The sequence below is a fragment of the Lampris incognitus genome, chromosome 2, assembly GCF_029633865.1.
Source record: "Lampris incognitus isolate fLamInc1 chromosome 2, fLamInc1.hap2, whole genome shotgun sequence".
Classification (NCBI taxonomy): Eukaryota; Metazoa; Chordata; class Actinopteri; order Lampriformes; family Lampridae; genus Lampris; species Lampris incognitus.
Genome location: NC_079212.1, coordinates 148,643,107 through 148,662,040, shown reverse-complemented (window position 1 = coordinate 148,662,040; position 18,934 = coordinate 148,643,107). Strand labels below are relative to the sequence as shown.

At 44.7% G+C, this 18,934-nt stretch overlaps 1 protein-coding gene across 4 annotated transcripts in view; it reads left to right on the top strand.

The window, feature by feature from the left end:
- stab1 (stabilin 1) overlaps nucleotides 1-18,934 on the top strand; it is a 280,261-nt gene that overhangs the window by 34,405 nt on the left and 226,922 nt on the right. For all 4 annotated transcript variants that reach the window (XM_056273194.1, XM_056273192.1, XM_056273193.1 and 1 more), the window contains 3 exons: nucleotides 2,923-3,036; nucleotides 3,181-3,368; nucleotides 9,422-9,558. In XM_056273194.1, coding sequence (XP_056129169.1) covers nucleotides 2,923-3,036; nucleotides 3,181-3,368; nucleotides 9,422-9,558 — 439 coding nt within the window. The remainder of the gene's footprint in view (nucleotides 1-2,922; nucleotides 3,037-3,180; nucleotides 3,369-9,421; nucleotides 9,559-18,934) is intronic.

Below are 18,934 nucleotides of genomic sequence, written 5' to 3'. Positions count from 1 at the left end.
TGTTCAGTAGTCACAGTGGATATATTGTGTTCAGTAGTCACAGTGGATGTGTTGTGTTCACTAGTCACAGTGGATGTGTTGTGTTCACTAGTCACAGTGGATGTGTTGTGTTCAGTAGTCACAGTGGATGTGTTGTGTTCAGTAGTCAGCAGTGGATGTGTTGTGTTCAGTAGTCACAGTGGATGTGTTGTGTTCAGTAGTCACAGTGGATATATTGTGTTCAGTAGTCACAGTGGATGTGTTGTGTTCAGTAGTCAGCAGTGGATGTGTTGTGTTCAGTAGTCAGCAGGGGATGTGTTGTGTTCAGTAGTCAACAGTGGATGTGTTGTGTTCAGTAGTCAGCAGGGGATGTGTTGTGTTCAGTAGTCAGCAGGGGATGTGTTAGGTTCACTAGTCAGCAGGGGATGTGTTGTGTTCAGTAGTCAACAGTGGATGTGTTGTGTTCAGTAGTCAACAGTGGATGTGTTGTGTTCAGTAGTCAGCAGTGGATGTGTTGTGTTCAGTAGTCAGCAGGGGATGTGTTAGGTTCACTAGTCAGCAGTGGGTGTTGTGTTCTCTAGCCAGCAGTGGATGTGTTGTGTTCAGTAGTCACACTGACCTGAGCCACCTTCAGATCTTATAGTGATGAAACTAATATTTATCTAAAAATACCCAGTATGTCTTACCTCACTTATTACTCATATTAACTCATATTAACAGCCTGTATGGTCAGTAGTTATTAACTCATATTAACAGCCTGTATGGTCAGTAGTTATTAACTCATATTAACAGCCTGTATGGTCAGTAGTTATTAACTCATATTAACAGCCTTTATGGTCAGTAGTTATTAACTCATATTTACAGCCTGTATGGTCAGTAGTTATTAACTCATGTTAACAGCCTGTATGGTTAGTAGTTATTAACTCATGTTAACAGCCTGTATGGTCAGTAGTTATTAACTCATATTGACAGCCTGTATGGTCAGTAGTTATTAACTCATATTAACAGCCTTTATGGTCAGTAGTTATTAATTCATATTAACAGCCTTTATGGTCAGTAGTTATTAACTCATATTAACAGCCTGTATGGTCAGTAGTTATTAACTCATATTAACAGCCTGTATGGTCAGTAGTTATTAACTCATATCAACAGCCTGTATGGTCAGTAGTTATTAATTCATATTAACAGCCTTTATGGTCAGTAGTTATTAATTCATATTAACAGCCTTTATGGTCAGTAGTTATTAACTCATATTAACAGCCTGTATGGTCAGTAGTTATTAACTCATATTAACAGCCTGTATGGTCAGTAGTTATTAACTCATATTAACAGCCTGTATGGTCAGTAGTTATTAACTCATATTAACAGCCTTTATGGTCAGTAGTTATTAACTCATATTTACAGCCTGTATGGTCAGTAGTTATTAACTCATATTAACAGCCTGTATGGTCAGTAGTTATTAACTCATATTTACAGCCTGTATGGTCAGTAGTTATTAACTCATGTTAACAGCCTGTATGGTCAGTAGTTATTAACTCATGTTAACAGCCTGTATGGTCAGTAGTTATTAACTCATATTAACAGCCTGTATGGTCAGTAGTTATTAACTCATATTAACAGCCTTTATGGTCAGTAGTTATTAATTCATATTAACAGCCTTTATGGTCAGTAGTTATTAATTCATATTAACAGCCTTTATGGTCAGTAGTTATTAACTCATATTAACAGCCTGTATGGTCAGTAGTTATTAACTCATATTAACAGCCTGTATGGTCAGTAGTTATTAACTCATATTTACAGCCTGTATGGTCAGTAGTTATTAACTCATATTAACAGCCTTTATGGTCAGTAGTTATTAACTCATATTAACAGCCTGTATGGTAAGTAGTTATTAACTCATATTAACCACTTTTATGGTCAGTAGTTATTAACTCATATTAACAGCCTTTATGGTCAGTAGTTATTAACTCATATTAACAGCCTGTATGGTCAGTAGTTATTAACTCATATTAACAGCCTTTATGGTCAGTAGTTATTAACTCATATTAACAGCCTGTATGGTCAGTAGTTATTAACTCATATTAACAGCCTTTATGGTCAGTAGTTATTAACTCATATTAACAGCCTGTATGGTCAGTAGTTATTAACTCATATTAACAGCCTTTATGGTCAGTAGTTATTAACTCATATTAACAGCCTTTATGGTCAGTAGTTATTAACTCATATTAACAGCCTGTATGGTCAGTAGTTATTAACTCATATTAACAGCCTTTATGGTCAGTAGTTATTAACTCATATTAACAGCCTTTATGGTCCGTAGTTATTAATTCATATTAACAGCCTTTATGGTCAGTAGTTATTAACTCATATTAACAGCCTGTATGGTCAGTAGTTATTAACTCATATTAACAGCCTGTATGGTCAGTCGTTATTAACTCATATTAACAGCCTGTATGGTCAGTCGTTATTAACTCATATTAACAGCCTTTATGGTCAGTAGTTATTAACTCATATTAACAGCCTTTATGGTCAGTAGTTATTAACTCATATTAACAGCCTGTATGGTCAGTAGTTATTAACTCATATTAACAGCCTGTATGGTCAGTAGTTATTAACTCATATTAACAGCCTTTATGGTCAGTAGTTATTAACTCATATTAACAGCCTGTATGGTCAGTAGTTATTAACTCATATTAACAGCCTTTATGGTCAGTCGTTTTGACCCAAACAGGCAGTTTCACCAACACTTACACTACTACTCACACTACTCACATTACTCACAGTACTCACACTAATACTGCATCTACACATGTTTATTACTCTGAAATGTTTATTAAAATGGAAATTGCAAAGTGAAAGTACTGTAATGTTATTATACTACAAAAAGTACCACAACAGGGCAGAAGTACTGTAATGAGAGTATTTGTGTCTGTGTGTTGTCAGTGAGCAGCGGCTGCAGGAACTGCAGCAGTTACTCCTTCTGCAAAGACTCTGCAGACACTGCTGTGTGTGAGTGTCTGCCAGGACACCGCCGCACACCACACAACACCTGCACCAGTAAGATGCCACACGCACACACACACACACACGCACACTTTCTCTGCTATAGGACCTGTCATACCATGTGATGTGAGACCTGCAGTAACATGTCTGTCTGTCTGTCTGTCCGTCCGTCCGTCCGTCCGTCCATCTCCTTTACAGGCATCTGCTCAGCCAAGGATTGTCACCCCTATGCTGACTGCTCCTCTGTGGGGTCAAAGGTCAAGTGTGTATGTAAACCAGACTATGAGGGTGATGGCAAGATTTGCATACCCAAAAACCCTTGTACCCTCAACAATGGAGGCTGCCCACCCAACTCCACTGTCTGTGTCTTCACAGGCCCCAACAAGGTGAGTTTCCCAGGGTAACACAGTACATCCCTGAGACTAACAAATTACTACAGTATGTACCTGCAACTAACATAGTACCACAGTATAGAGTAATACATGTGGTGCCTGGTACAGCAATATTTAGTGAAGTAAGAGGTGTTGAGGTTAAACAGGCTGAAGTGCTGAAATGCGAATCAGAATATGTAACATAAACTGGAATATGTAACACAAAACCAGAATATATAACATAAACCAGAATATATAACATAAACTGGAATATGTAACATAAACCAGAATATGTAACATAAACCAGAATATGTAACAAAAACCAGAATATGTAACATAAACTGGAATATGTAACATAAACCAGAATATATAACATAAAGCAGACTATATAACATAAACCAGAATATGTAACATAAACCAGAATATATAACATAAACCAGAATATGTAACATAAACTGGAATATGTAACATAAACCAGAATATGTAACATAAACCAGAATATATAACATAAACTGGAATATGTAACATAAACCAGAATATATAACATAAAGCAGACTATATAACATAAACCACAATATACAACATAAACCAGAATGTACAACATAAACCAGAATATGTAACATAAAACCAGAATACATGTTGTTCATCCGTCGCAGTGTCGAGGACTATCTAGTCATCCTGTCGGGCCGAATTCTGTGGGTACGAAGATGGCTGGTTAGTCCAATCTGCGCCCTGAATGTTCTTTGGCAGTGTGGCCATGGGATAGTGGGAGTAGCTGGAGGGTTGCTGGCACGGTCGTCCCTGGCCTGCCTGCGGCCTCTGCTGCAGCAGTCCTGGTGGCCTCATATATGTTTGCACCATTTCGGACAACTGCACGACACTCTCCTCTGTTCAAAGCTTTCTGTGCCCATGTATCGTGGTTGATGGTGAAGGCCTTTAACGAAACCTTCAAGGTGTTTTTGAAACACTTGTTTTGCATGTTGGCTTCAGATGTAGCATTGAGAGCGCAGTCATTGGAAAACAGAAGATCGTTGATGGTTGCTGTTTTAAATAAGGTTTTTGCCTTGTGCTGTGTTCGAAAGCTGTTTCTGTCCCGTGTGTTCGCGGGTCAATTTTGAACCCTCAGTCCAAAACACTCAAAAATCAAATCAAATCAAATCAATTTTATTTGTATAGCCCAATATCACAAATTACAAATTTGCCTCAGTGGGCTTAACAGCAACACAACATCCTGTCCTTAGACCCTCTCATGGGATAAGGAACACCTCCCTAAAACCCTTTAACAGGGAGAAACAACAGGAAGAAACCTCAGGGAGAGCAGCAGAGGAGGATCTCTCTCCCAAGACGGACAGCGTGCAATGGTTGTTGTGTTTACACAATTTACACAACACAACATTGAAAGAGGATAACAGAATTATAATGGACAGAACATTTATGAAGAACATGATGCACAGGATGCCAAGCAGTGTCCACGTGCCAACGGAGCAGTCCAGGACCCGAGCCACGCGACCAGCATACAATGAAACAATGACTTATCATCCAATATTGTTTTTACTACATCATAACTAACTTATTATACATTCATAACCGTACAATCCTGTTGTAATTTTATTTTATGGCCCCAAGACACATTACACCACATATTTTTAAGTTAAAAATGGGATTAAATTAACTCATTATATTCCCTATAGTGAAGACAGTGGATAATAATGTTATCTGACTATAATAGACTAATATTAAAATACAATTTCTAAAAAAAAGTTTTTAGAACTTTATATTATTAACTATAGTAACCTCTGTCGTAATACGGGTCAAAATTGACCCATATAGATTTATGTTATAAAGGTAAAAAAAAAACGTGCTTTTTTTTCATAAAACACAACTTTATTTGATTCAAAATAGCAGATTAATATTAAACATAAACATGAGCAAAGGTGTTTCTGTGTATCCAGTGTGTGTGTTTGTGTGTGTGTGTTTGTGTGTGTGTGCGTTCACATCCACGAATCACAGTATGCAGTTGTGCTTCCTGCAGATGTATTTTTTATAAGTGTGACAAGTCGTGCTGCTTTTTCTGTCCTTGTTGGAAGGGCAGGACTGGCATCTCTTTCTGGCGTCCTGTGGCTCAGTCCTAGTGGAGGTTGCTGATGTGGTTGCAGCCTGCAGCTCTCTCACCAAGTTGGCAGAGCCAGGAGTTTGGGGAACCGACTGATGTTGTTCAATGTGGGGATTCGCCAGAGCTCTCCCCAGCTCCTGAAGAAAGAGCCTCCTCTTGCTGAACTTGGCGTTGTTCCAACCAGGATTTATTTCAGTCCACACCACAAACGCATTGTAGGCTGAGACATCAAGAATGTTATAAAAGACAGCCAATGGCCACCGGGCCGTCTTCCTTTGGCAAGTGTACGTGCCAGTGACCTTGTTGAGGTTGTCGACTCCGCCTTTGTTCCTGTTGTAGTCCAGGATAATGTTTGGCTTTTTGTCCTCCCTACTGCTCACAGCAGCCTTCTTGTGGAGAGTGGACATCATGACGACATTTTTCCTTTTCTTTGGACAGTATGACACCGTTTGTTGTGGTCTCCATAAATGCAAACTTCGAGGAGAGAGGGGCTCTGTCCTTTTGTGTCTAGCAGTGCAGAAGGAAGCTCAGGTTTATTCTTCCTGACTGTTCCTACCTTGGTCAGTTTTTTCTTCAGCAGTTCTTGGCCGAGGGCATAAGATGTGAAGAAGTTATCACAGGGGATGTTGTGCCCTCGAAGCCCCTGTGTCATGTCCAGCACCACCTGCATGCCTTGATTTTTCTCTGCCACTCCACTTGCAGATTTTCCGGTGTATACTTGCATGTTCCATGCATAGGTGGTCCTGGCATCACACGCTGCCCAGATTTTAATCCCGTATTTCCCAGGTTTGCTTGGGATATACTGCCTGAAGGGACAGCGGCCTCTGAACGGGACTAGTTGCTCATCTACAGTGACCTCTGGCCTTGAATTGTAGACGCATGACAAGCGTTCCATCCACTTGTCCCAAACCTCCCTAATGGGAGCAAGTTTGTCATGAGCACGGTGAGCAACTCTGGTTTCCCGATTGTCAAGCGAATGACTCTTGACAAGACATGGAAGGTCTGAAGTGACATGGTCGCACGAAAAATACTCCGGAGGCCGGTCTCAGCATCCCATAGGCTGGCAGTAGCCTCATTATTGGATCTGTAAGGCAAGGCAATACAAGGCAGGTTTATTTGTATGCCACATTTCAACAACAAGGGCAAAAGAAACACATTATAAAAGGACATTTGAGTTCATAAGAGAATAAAATTACAATACAGAATACACACCTGTACATGCCAGCAAGAAGCAAGAGGCCGAAGTAGGATAGGTTTTGTGTATTTCCTTCCAACTGTTGCCAAACACTCTTCTCCCTTCCAGGTTCGTCATCTCAATCAAGATAGTCTGGATAGACTGTGGTATGAACAGCTCAAATGCTGTCTTTATATCTTGGACATGTGACACTGCAGATCTAGTGGCCCCAGGGTTCATTATGATGATGTTCTGAGCTTGTGCTCGGCCTTTAGTTTCATAAGGGATCTTGGACCATGCCATCTTGCCATTCCTTGACGCAAAGACCTCCTGTTGTCCTCCCTCATCCAGGCCTACTTCCCCTCATCAGATGTGTCTTCATCATGTTCAGGCACATACTCCACATCATCTTCATCCTCAGACACATCCTCTTCAATTTCAGCCTGATCTCTCTCCCCCAAAGCCTGATCTCCCTCCTCAAAGATGTGATCAAGAGCCTCACGGGCAGTGAAAAATCTTTTGCTCATTGTGAAATCGACAGATACTGCTGAATGAAACTCAAATAAACTTGGCAGGGATATTTATAGATGTTTATGCGAGACAATCTGTGCAATGTTGTTCATGCCACGCCCCCCACAAGATGACCAAAGCCTACACTGTACTGCGAGAAAATAATTGTTCCCGTGGAGGAAGGGGGTGGGGGTGGGGGTGGGGTATCTTAAGTCAAAGATGAATCTTGATTGAGCCAAATTTGACCCAGAGTTACCCACAACATTTCAATGCACTGCTGGGTCTTCCCAGACCCGAACACCAAATGATATACTTTTTTTTTTTTAGAGAGAGACCTTCAGAATTGGCTAAAATGGTCAAAATCAGTTTTGTAGTGTTTATATAGCTGTTGTGGAGGATATCATGAAGCCTTGTTCCAATAAAAAAACCTAGATGGTAGTTATTATATAATTTTAACTTGAAATGGGTCATGGCAGACCTGAACACAACATAGGGGTTAAGCCGCTGAAGGTTGAAGAGAGAGCCATCAAAATGGTAATTGACAGCAATGCCAGCGTCCCCCTCTCTGAAGGCCTCTGACAGCATGGCTGAGAACATAAGGTTGAACAGGGTTGAGGCAAGGACACAGCCTCGTTTTACTCCGTTAGAGACAGGGAACGGCTCAGATGCAACTCCGTTGTCTTGGACTCTGGCTAGCATGCCATCCTGTAGTTGTCGTATGACGGTGATTAAATTTTTTGGACATCCATATTTTGCCATGATTCTCCAAAGGCCGTCTCTGCAGACAGTATCAAAGGCCTTGGTCAGATCGACAAAAGTGGAATACAGGTCAACATTTTGTTCCATGCATTTTTCTTGAACCTGGTGGGCAGCAAACACCATGTCTATGGTCCCGCGTTCTTTCCAGAATCCACACTGACTCTCAGGTAGAAGTCCTCTCGAGGTGTTTGCTGAGGTGATTTAATAAAACTCTTGCAAGCAGCTTGCCTGCAATGGACAGCAGGAAAATTCCATGGTGGTTATCACATGATTGGCGATTTCCCTTGCGCTTATAGAGGTGGATAATTAAGGCATCTTCAAAGTCCTGAGGTACTGTTTCAGTTTGCCATGTGAGATGAAACAACTGCTGAAGTTTCTTAGCAATCACAGGCCCTCCTTTATAAATTTCAGCTGGGATGGAGTCTGAGCCAGGCGCTTTTCCGCTTGACAACTGTCCGATTGCCTTAAGCGTCCCTTCCATTGTTGGAAGGGTGCTCAGTGTCTTGTCAGATGGAATTTGGGTAGTCGATTGGTGGCTTCATAGTTGATGGTAGAAGGGCGATTCGAAACATTGCTGAAGTGTTCAGCCCATCTTTCAAGAACCTCCCCTTTGTCTGCGATTCGTGTTTTCCCATCTGCGCTAAGGCGCGGGGATGAGCCAGCGATGGTAGGACCGTAGACTTCTTTCAGGCCATTCTAGAAGTTTTTCATGTCATTTCTGTCTGCAAAGCCCGGTATCTCATCAGCTTTGTTGCTCAGCCATGAATCCTGCATTTGGCGTAATTTTCTTTGGCTAGAGCTGCGGATGTTCCTAAGTGCATCTATCTTGGCCGTTGACTGGGGGTCTTCAATATGAAGTTTGCAGGCACAGCGTTTCTCTTCTAACAGCTGTTTTATCTCGGTGCAGTTTTCATCAAACCAGTCTTTGTGTTTCCCTGTGGCGGGGCCGAGACACTCCAAGGTTGTGTTATACACTGTGTCACGAAGTGTGGTCCAAGCAGCCTCCACATTCTGGCTATCCAGCACAGTAGCCTCCAGTTGTTCCTCCAGAGTGTCTGTAAAGGACTTAAAAAAAAACCCAGAATATATAACATAAATCAGAATATATAACATAAAATCAGAATATATAACATAAAATCAGAATATATAACATAAATCAGAATATATAACATAAATCAGAATATATAATATAAATCAGAATATATAACATAAATCAGAATATATAACATAAATCAGAATATATAATATAAATCAGAATATATAACATAAATCAGAATATATAATATAAATCAGAATATATAACATAAAACCCATTTGGTCTCATTGGATCTCTACAAGGTTGTAACATCTCTCTTTCTCTGTCTGACTTTGTCTTTTTCTCTCCGTCTCTCTCTCTCTCTCTCTCTCTCTCTCTCTCTCTCTCTCTCTCTCTCTCTCTCTCTCTCTCTCTCTCTCTCTCTCGCTCTCTCTCTCTCTCTGTCTCTCTCTCTCTGTCTCCGTCTCTCTGTCCAGTCCACATGTGAGTGCATGGCTGGCATGGTACCCATAGGCTCTTCTCCTGAGTCAGGCTGTAAGCTGCTGTCTGCCTGTTCTGCACAAACATGCCACTCCACAGCCGTCTGTCAGACTGGGCTGGATGGAGAGCCAAGGTAAGGGTCTGTCTGTCTGTCTGTCTGTCTGTCTGTCTGTCTGTCTGTCTGTCTGTCTGTCTGTCTGTCTGTCTGTCTGTCTGTCTGTCTGTCTGTCTGTCTGTCTGTCTGTCTGTCTGTCCGTCTCTATCTATCTATCTATCTATCTATCTATCTATCTATCTATCTATCTATCTATCTATCTATCTATCTATCTATCTATCTATCTATCTATCTATCTATCTATCTATCTATCTATCTATCTATCTATCTATCTATCTATCTATCTAGTATCCATCCATCCACCCTCATTCCCTCTCTCCCTCATAGCTGCTGATTGCGCTGTAGAGTTCTTCCAGAGCTACAATAGTGTTGGCTTGTGGAGGACTTGTACCGATTGGCTAAACAGAGGGACCGAGTTGGGAAGGATGTGCAGCAAGTTAAGGTGATGAAGGATAGAGATGGAAATGTGCTGACAAGTGAGGAGAGTGTGTTGAGAAGGTGGAAGGAGTACTTTGAGGGGCTGATGAATGAAGAAAATGAGAGAGAGAGAAGGTTGGATGATGTGGGGATAGTGAATCAGGAAGTGTGGTGGATTAGCAAGGAGGAAGTGAGGGCAGCTATGAAGAGGATGAAGAGTGGAAAGGCAGTTGGTCCTGATGACATACCTGTGGAGGTATGGAGGTGTTTAGGAGAGATGGCAGTGGAGTTTTTAACTAGATTGTTTAACACAATCCTGGAAAGTGAGAGGATGGCTGAGGAGTGGAGAAGAAGCATACTGGTACCGATTTTCAAGAACAAGGGTGGTGTGCAGAACTGTAACAACTACAGAGGTATAAAGTTGATCAGCCACAGCATGAAGATATGGGAAAGAGTAATAGAAGCTAGGTTAAGAGGAGAGGTGATGATCAGCCACAGCATGAAGATATGGGAAAGAGTAATAGAAGCTAGGTTAAGAGGAGGAGAGGTGATGATCAGCCACAGCATGAAGATATGGGAAAGAGTAATAGAAGCTAGGTTAAGAGGAGGAGAGGTGATGATCAGCCACAGCATGAAGATATGGGGAAGAGTAATAGAAGCTAGGTTAAGAGGAGAGGTGATGATCAGCAGCAGCATGAAGATATGGGAAAGAGTAATAGAAGCTAGGTTAAGAGGAGGAGAGGTGATGATCAGCAGCAGCAGTATGGTTTCATGCCAGGAAAGAGCACCACAGATGCGATGTTTGCTTTGAGAATGTTGATGGAGGACTTCCGGTCTACCTCGCTAGGTGATGGCAGCATAAAGCGATAGGGTCCCGACAGCAAGATTTAAAAGTTGCCCGATATAACTCGATTTTTCTCAGAAACGTGTTAAAGCAAGTGTAGATACAGCGGGTGAACGAAAATGCCTAAAACGGGGAAGAAATGTCTCGCACAAAGTAAAGAACATGAGGAAGAAGAGGAGGACAAACTTTCACAAGCTAGTAGCAATATGGAGGACAACATGCAGCCGGTCACGGACTAAGAGCCGAACCATGATGCTAACCTGGGCTTGATCCTGAAAGAGCTACGTGATTTCAGAAAGGACTGCATTCAGCAATTAAATGAGATAAGAGAAGATATTAATAAAATGTACACAAGGGTGGAAGAAGCAGAGGAGCGAATCCACATGGGGAGACTCGAATCCAATCATTGCAGGATGTTTTGTCGGAGCTGGTGAAACTCCATATGCAAATGCAGGCTAAAATGACAGAATGTTGATGGAGAAGTATAGAGAAGGCCAGGAGTTACACTGTGTCTTTGTGGATTTAGAGAAAGCATATGACGGTGCTGAGAGAGGAGGTGTGGTATTGTATGAGGAAGTCAGGAGTGGCCGAGAAGTATGTAGGAGTGGTGCAGGATATGTATGAGGGCAGTGTGACAGGGGTGAGGTGTGAGGTAGGAATGACAGATGGGTTCAAGATGTCTTTTTTGACTCCAAGCTCCGTTTTGACACACAAATGACCAAGGTAGTACAGTCCTGCTTCCTCCACATTAGAAACATCACAAAAGTTAAACATGTTCTATCTCAAACGGACCTTGAAAAGTCATCCATGCATTCATCTGCTTCTGGTGTGGGAAGATGGTGGCGCCAATTCACATTTGCGGCGGCCTCACCCGGTGCCATTCATGCAGTGTCTTTGTCCATGTCTGTGTCTAAATTTTTGTCTTCGTTTGATGCCGGGGAGAGCTGGCGCTGGATTGGCTGCGAGAGCTGGTCTGCTGCGCTATGGGCCCAGGGACCACAGCCTTGCACCCGAACTGGTAACACTGAGGGTGGTCTGACAGGATGCAGAAGCGGGGCAAGCTAAGCTAACTGCTAGCCCATGCAGACAGGCAGTTCCGATAACACCGAGGGCGGTCTGGCGGCGGCCTCACCAGTGGACTGTGGTGTTTTTGATGTCGTCGTGTGGAGTGCGGAGAGGTGTGTCGAGGGTGTCTGGCTGGGAGAGCTGCCGCCGGATTGGCTGGGAGGGCTTGGTGTGCTGCGTCCGGTTGCCACAGGGACCACGGCCCTGCCTGGAGCTGTGCCCGAGGAGGAAACATGGAGGGCGGTCTGACAGGACGCGTAATCGGGGCAGGCTAAGCTAACTGCCAGCCCATGCGGACCGCAGGTCCAACAGTCATCCTGGCTGGCATTCGTTCCCTTGGACAGTGATTTTTTTTTTTTTTAGTTTGGATATATATGTGTTAGTGTGGACATGTGTTGGTTTGGATATGTGTTAGTTTGGGTATGTGTGTTAGTTAGGGTTCGGTACTAAAGAGGACCCCACAGCTGTGGACCTCCCTACCTGAGGAAATGAGGCTAGCAACCTCACTGCCTTCTTTTAAATGTCTTCTTAAAACTTACTGCTACAAGAAGGCTTTTTTTTACTACATCTGTTGTTGCCCCATTTTTATTTAGTTTATATCTATATCTTGTGCTTTTATAATTTAAAATTTTTAATTCTTTATATTTTTATATTTTTCTTTCATCACCTTATTTTGATTGTTTTTAATCATAATCCTTGTTTTATTTGCTCCAGTTCTGTACGTTTTAATTATGCGCTTGTGACTTTATCCTGACCGTGTTTTACCTTGTTCTGGGGAACAGATCTGCCATTATGATTTGATCTTATATATATATATATATGTGTGTGTGTGTGTGTGTGTGTGTGTGTGTGTGTGTGTGTGTGTGTGTGTGTGTGTGTATATATAGGTGTGTGTGTGTGTGTGTGTGTGTGTGTGTGTATAATATACATATACACACACACACACACACACACACACACATATATATATATATATATGTGTGTGTGTGTGTGTGTGTATAATATACATATATACACACACACACACACACACACACATATATATATATATAGGTGTGTGTGTGTGTGTGTATAATATACATATACACACACACACACACACCTATATATATATATATATATATATTACAATATTTTATTAGCACAAGGATGTAACACAGAAGCACCACCACAACAGAACAGGTATTTTCGTATTTTACAATTTCAAACCCACTTTCCCTCAAACCAGGGCCCTTGTCAGCCAATTAGATGAAGCATGAAACCAAATCGAGCACTCACCTACACAGCGACACAAGCAAACAGGAAGTAAAACTCATAATAAAACAGACACACAAACACTAGAGGAGAAGAGCCGGTAGCTGCTGACATTCAGGTCGTCATGCTGGACTACTGAAGAGCCGAAGCTCAGGAGGTAAAACTGATGAGACAACATGCACACTACTGCATACACACAACCTTCGTAGACCCCTTCGTATACACCCATCTTATACGGGGGCCGTGTGATCTCCCTTCATGTACGGGGATCTTATACAGGGGCCGTGTGATCTCCCTTCATGTACACCCATCTTATACGGGGGCCGTGTGATCTCCCTTCATGTACGGGGATCTTATACGGGGGCCGTGTGATCTCCCTTCATGTACGGGGATCTTATACAGGGGCCGTGTGATCTCCCTTCATGTACGGGGATCTTATACAGGGGCCGTGTGATCTCCCTTCGTATACACGCATCTTATACAGGGGCTGTGTGATCTCCCTTCATGTACGGGGGATCTTATACGGGGGCCGTGTGATCTCCCTTCATGTACGGGGGATCTTATACGGGGGCTGTGTGATCTCCCTTCGTATACACGCATCTTATACAGGGGCTGTGTGATCTCCCTTCATGTACGGGGGATCTTATACGGGGGCCGTGTGATCTCCCTTCATGTACATGGATCTTATACGGGGGCCGTGTGATCTCCCTTCATGTACGGGGATCTTATACGGGGGCCGTGTGATCTCCCTTCATGTACGGGGATCTTATACAGGGGCCGTGTGATCTCCCTTCATGTACACCCATCTTATACGGGGGCCGTGTGATCTCCCTTCATGTACGGGGATCTTATACGGGGGCCGTGTGATCTCCCTTCATGTACGGGGATCTTATACAGGGGCCGTGTGATCTCCCTTCATGTACGGGGATCTTATACAGGGGCCGTGTGATCTCCCTTCGTATACACGCATCTTATACAGGGGCTGTGTGATCTCCCTTCATGTACGGGGGATCTTATACGGGGGCCGTGTGATCTCCCTTCATGTACGGGGGATCTTATACGGGGGCTGTGTGATCTCCCTTCGTATACACGCATCTTATACAGGGGCTGTGTGATCTCCCTTCATGTACGGGGGATCTTATACGGGGGCCGTGTGATCTCCCTTCATGTACATGGATCTTATACGGGGGCCGTGTGATCTCCCTTCATGTACGGGGATCTTATACGGGGGCCGTGTGATCTCCCTTCATGTACGGGGATCTTATACAGGGGCCGTGTGATCTCCCTTCATATATACGGATCTTATACGGGGGCCGTGTGATCTCCCTTCATGTACATGGATCTTATACAGGGGCCGTGTGATCTCCCTTCATGTACGGGGATCTTATACAGGGGCCGTGTGATCTCCCTTCATGTACATGGATCTTATACAGGGGCCGTGTGATCTCCCTTCATGTACATGGATCTTATACAGGGGCCGTGTGATCTCCCTTCATGTACATGGATCTTATACGGGGGCCGTGTGATCTCCCTTCATGTACGGGGATCTTATACGGGGGCCGTGTGATCTCTCTTCATGTACGGGGATCTTATACAGGGGCCGTGTGATCTCCCTTCGTGTACGGGGATCTTATACGGGGGCTGTGTGATCTCCCTTCATGTACAGGGATCTTATACGGGGGCCGTGTGATCTCCCTTCATGTACGGGGATCTTATACAGGGGCCGTGTGATCTCCCTTCGTATACACCCATCTTATACAGGGGCTGTGTGATCTCCCTTCATGTACATGGATCTTATACGGGGGCCGTGTGATCTCCCTTCATGTACGGGGATCTTATACGGGGGCCGTGTGATCTCCCTTCATGTACGGGGATCTTATACAGGGGCCGTGTGATCTCCCTTCGTGTACGGGGATCTTATACAGGGGCCGTGTGATCTCCCTTCGTGTACGGGGATCTTATACGGGGGCCGTGTGATCTCCCTTCGTGTACGGGGATCTTATACGGGGGCCGTGTGATCTCCCTTCGTGTACGGGGATCTTATACAGGGGCCGTGTGATCTCCCTTCATGTACATGGATCTTATACAGGGGCCGTGTGATCTCCCTTCATATACGGGGATCTTATACGGGGGCCGTGTGAGCTCCCTTCATGTACGGGGATCTTATACAGGGGCCGTGTGATCTCCCTTCATGTACGGGGATCTTATACAGGGGCCGTGTGATCTCCCTTCATGTACGGGGATCTTATACGGGGGCCGTGTGAGCTCCCTTCGTGTACGGGGATCTTATACGGGGGCCGTGTGATCTCCCTTCATGTACGGGGATCTTATACGGGGGCCGTGTGATCTCCCTTCGTGTACGGGGATCTTATACAGGGGCCGTGTGATCTCCCTTCATGTACGGGGATCTTATACGGGGGCCGTGTGATCTCCCTTCATGTACGGGGATCTTATACGGGGGTCGTGTGATCTCCCTTCGTGTACGGGGATCTTATACAGGGGCCGTGTGATCTCCCTTCATGTACGGGGATCTTATACAGGGGCCGTGTGATCTCCCTTCATGTACATGGATCTTATACAGGGGCCGTGTGATCTCCCTTCGTGTACGGGGATCTTATACAGGGGCGGTGTGATCTCCCTTCATGTACGGGGATCTTGTACAGGGGCCGTGTGATCTCCCTTCATGTACATGGATCTTATACAGGGGCCGTGTGATCTCCCTTTGTGTACGGGGATCTTATACAGGGGCTGTGTGATCTCCCTTCGTGTACGGGGATCTTATACGGGGGCCGTGTGATCTCCCTTCGTGTACGGGGATCTTATACAGGGGCGGTGTGATCTCCCTTCATGTACGGGGATCTTATACGGGGGCCGTGTGATCTCCCTTCATGTACGGGGATCTTATACAGGGGCCGTGTGATCTCCCTTCGTGTACGGGGATCTTATACAGGGGCCGTGTGATCTCCCTTCATATATACGGATCTTATACGGGGGCTGTGTGATCTCCCTTCGTGTACGGGGATCTTATACGGGGGCCGTATGATCTCCCTTCGTGTACGGGGATCTTATACAGGGGCTGTGTGATCTCCCTTCATGTACGGGGATCTTATACAGGGGCCGTGTGATCTCTCTTTGTGTACGGGGATCTTATACAGGGGCCGTGTGATCTCTCTTTGTGTACGGGGATCTTATACAGGGGCCGTGTGATCTCCCTTCATATATACGGATCTTATACAGGGGCCGTGTGATCTCTCTTTGTGTACGGGGATCTTATACAGGGGCCGTGTGATCTCCCTTCGTGTACGGGGATCTTATACAGGGGCTGTGTGATCTCCCTTCGTGTACGGGGATCTTATACAGGGGCTGTGTGATCTCCCTTCATGTACGGGGATCTTATACAGGGGCTGTGTGATCTCCCTTCATGTACGGGGATCTTATACAGGGGCCGTGTGATCTCTCTTTGTGTACGGGGATCTTATACAGGGGCCGTGTGATCTCTCTTTGTGTACGGGGATCTTATACAGGGGCCGTGTGATCTCCCTTCATATATACGGATCTTATACAGGGGCCGTGTGATCTCTCTTTGTGTACGGGGATCTTATACAGGGGCCGTGTGATCTCTCTTTGTGTACGGGGATCTTATACAGGGGCCGTGTGATCTCCCTTCATATATACGGATCTTATACAGGGGCCGTGTGATCTCTCTTTGTGTACGGGGATCTTATACAGGGGCCGTGTGATCTCCCTTCGTGTACGGGGATCTTATACAGGGGCCGTGTGATCTCCCTTCGTGTACGGGGATCTTATACAGGGGCCGTGTGATCTCCCTTCGTGTACGGGGATCTTATAGGGGGGCCGTGTGATCTCCCTTCGTGTACGGGGATCTTATACAGGGGCCGTGTGATCTCCCTTCGTGTACGGGGATCTTATAGGGGGGCCGTGTGATCTCCCTTCGTGTACGGGGATCTTATACAGGGGCCGTGTGGCAGGCAGCCAGCGAGACCCGTGCCTGATGCAGCCAGACACAAGGCATACCATTACTGCGACACCCTGCCAGGGAGAGCTGGTCAACGGTCTCCAGTGAGAGTAAAATCTGTCGGTGTACATTTAATTTTTTCCAGTTTTAGGAGAGACAGAATATCGAGCAGCCAGGATTTCAGTGAAGGTGGCAGGGTGGACTTCCATAAAAGGAGAATTTTCCTGCGGGTGATCGAGGAGGTGAACATGATAACGTTGGTTTGGATCGTTGTAGTAGTGACTTCGTGTGCATCTATTACAGCTATCATGTAGTCTATCTGGGTAAACTCTGGAAAGTCTAGCCTTGCTATAATGGAGTCTATGAAGTACCTTGAACTGTATAAGGCTAAGTCTGGCACAGCTGGGGGGGGAGTTGACAGCTCTTAGGGCTTCATCCCAGAAATGATCAGAGACGGTAATCTGCAGTTCATTCTACCAGTCGGTTCTGATCTTGTCAATGATAGACTCATCCGCTGGGGATAAGAGGCCATAAAAGTAGGAGACATGGCCCTTGGGTAAGGATCTACATTTACCCCATTGGGGGGCAGGATTTGGGGGAACTGGGGGGAGTGGGTTCTAGCAAAACCCCGTAGCTGAAGATATCTAGTAAAATCGGCGCTACCTAAATTGAAAGCTGCATGTAATTGATCCAAGCTGCCGAACAGGCTGTGTATGTTTTCCAGGCAGCGGATGTCTTTCCTCTTTAGAGAGGGACATCTCAGGTCAGTTCCAGCTGGCAAGGCAAATAGGGGTCACCTGGGGGAGAGTGAGCCATCCAAAGTGATGCCTAATCTGTGTCCAGATTCTCAGAGTGCCGATCACAATGGGGTTGGATGTGTACTGCGAGGGGGAGAGGGGCAGAGTGCTGCATGCCGAGGCCTGGGGTGAAGGTGAAGAGCATGAGTCAGCCTCAGTCTGGTACCAGCTACTCTGAGGTGAAGCAAACCAGAGCATGAGCTTGTGTGCACTGGTGGCTCAGTAGTAGCCAAGGAAGTTGGGTGAGACAAGCCCACCCAACGACCTGTCTCTCTGTAGCAAGGTTCTGCCAATTCTCGCATGCTTATTAGCCCAGATAAACGAGGACATAGTGCCATCTAGAGTTGAAAAACGATCTTGGCAAAAAGATAGGGAGACAGTGGAAAACGTATAAGTATCTAGTAGGTAAAATGCTCATTTTGGTAATCTATACTCTCCCGCTAAAGAGAGTGGTAGATGAGTCCACCTCATCTGTTATTAACACATGTTCCGTGGTGATAGTTTGGGTCATGTTTGTCTCTGTTTTTATGACCAGATGAAAAGTGGATGCTGTCAGGAAAGTTTTAAATAATTTGAGAAAACCTGATTTTAATTTGTGGTTAGAATCCTTTTATTTAACATCCCATCATCTGTCCCACACAGCTGTTTTTATGTCAAGAACTGGATGGCAGGCCCTGTGATGGCCTGTCCGCCTGTCCAGGGTGTCTCCTCGCCTGCCGCCCAATGACTGCTGGGATAGACCCCAGCATCCCCGTGACCCTGAGAGCAGGATAAGCGGTTCGGATAATGGATGGATGTCATTTATTACATTTTAGATGAGGGTCAAATCATCTTTTTTTGACAATTCCACATTTTCATCATCATCATCATCAGTTCTGTAACCTATGGCAGTTGTAGGAGCACAGCTGATGCCTCAACAAGTCTCTTCTCTACCGTTTATGGTGGTTGAGTTTGGTTGAGTCATCATTGTGTGTCAGTAGAGGGAGTACCTGGTGGTCCCTGTCTCCTCTCCAGGTATGGATGGCCATTGGTTCACAGAGG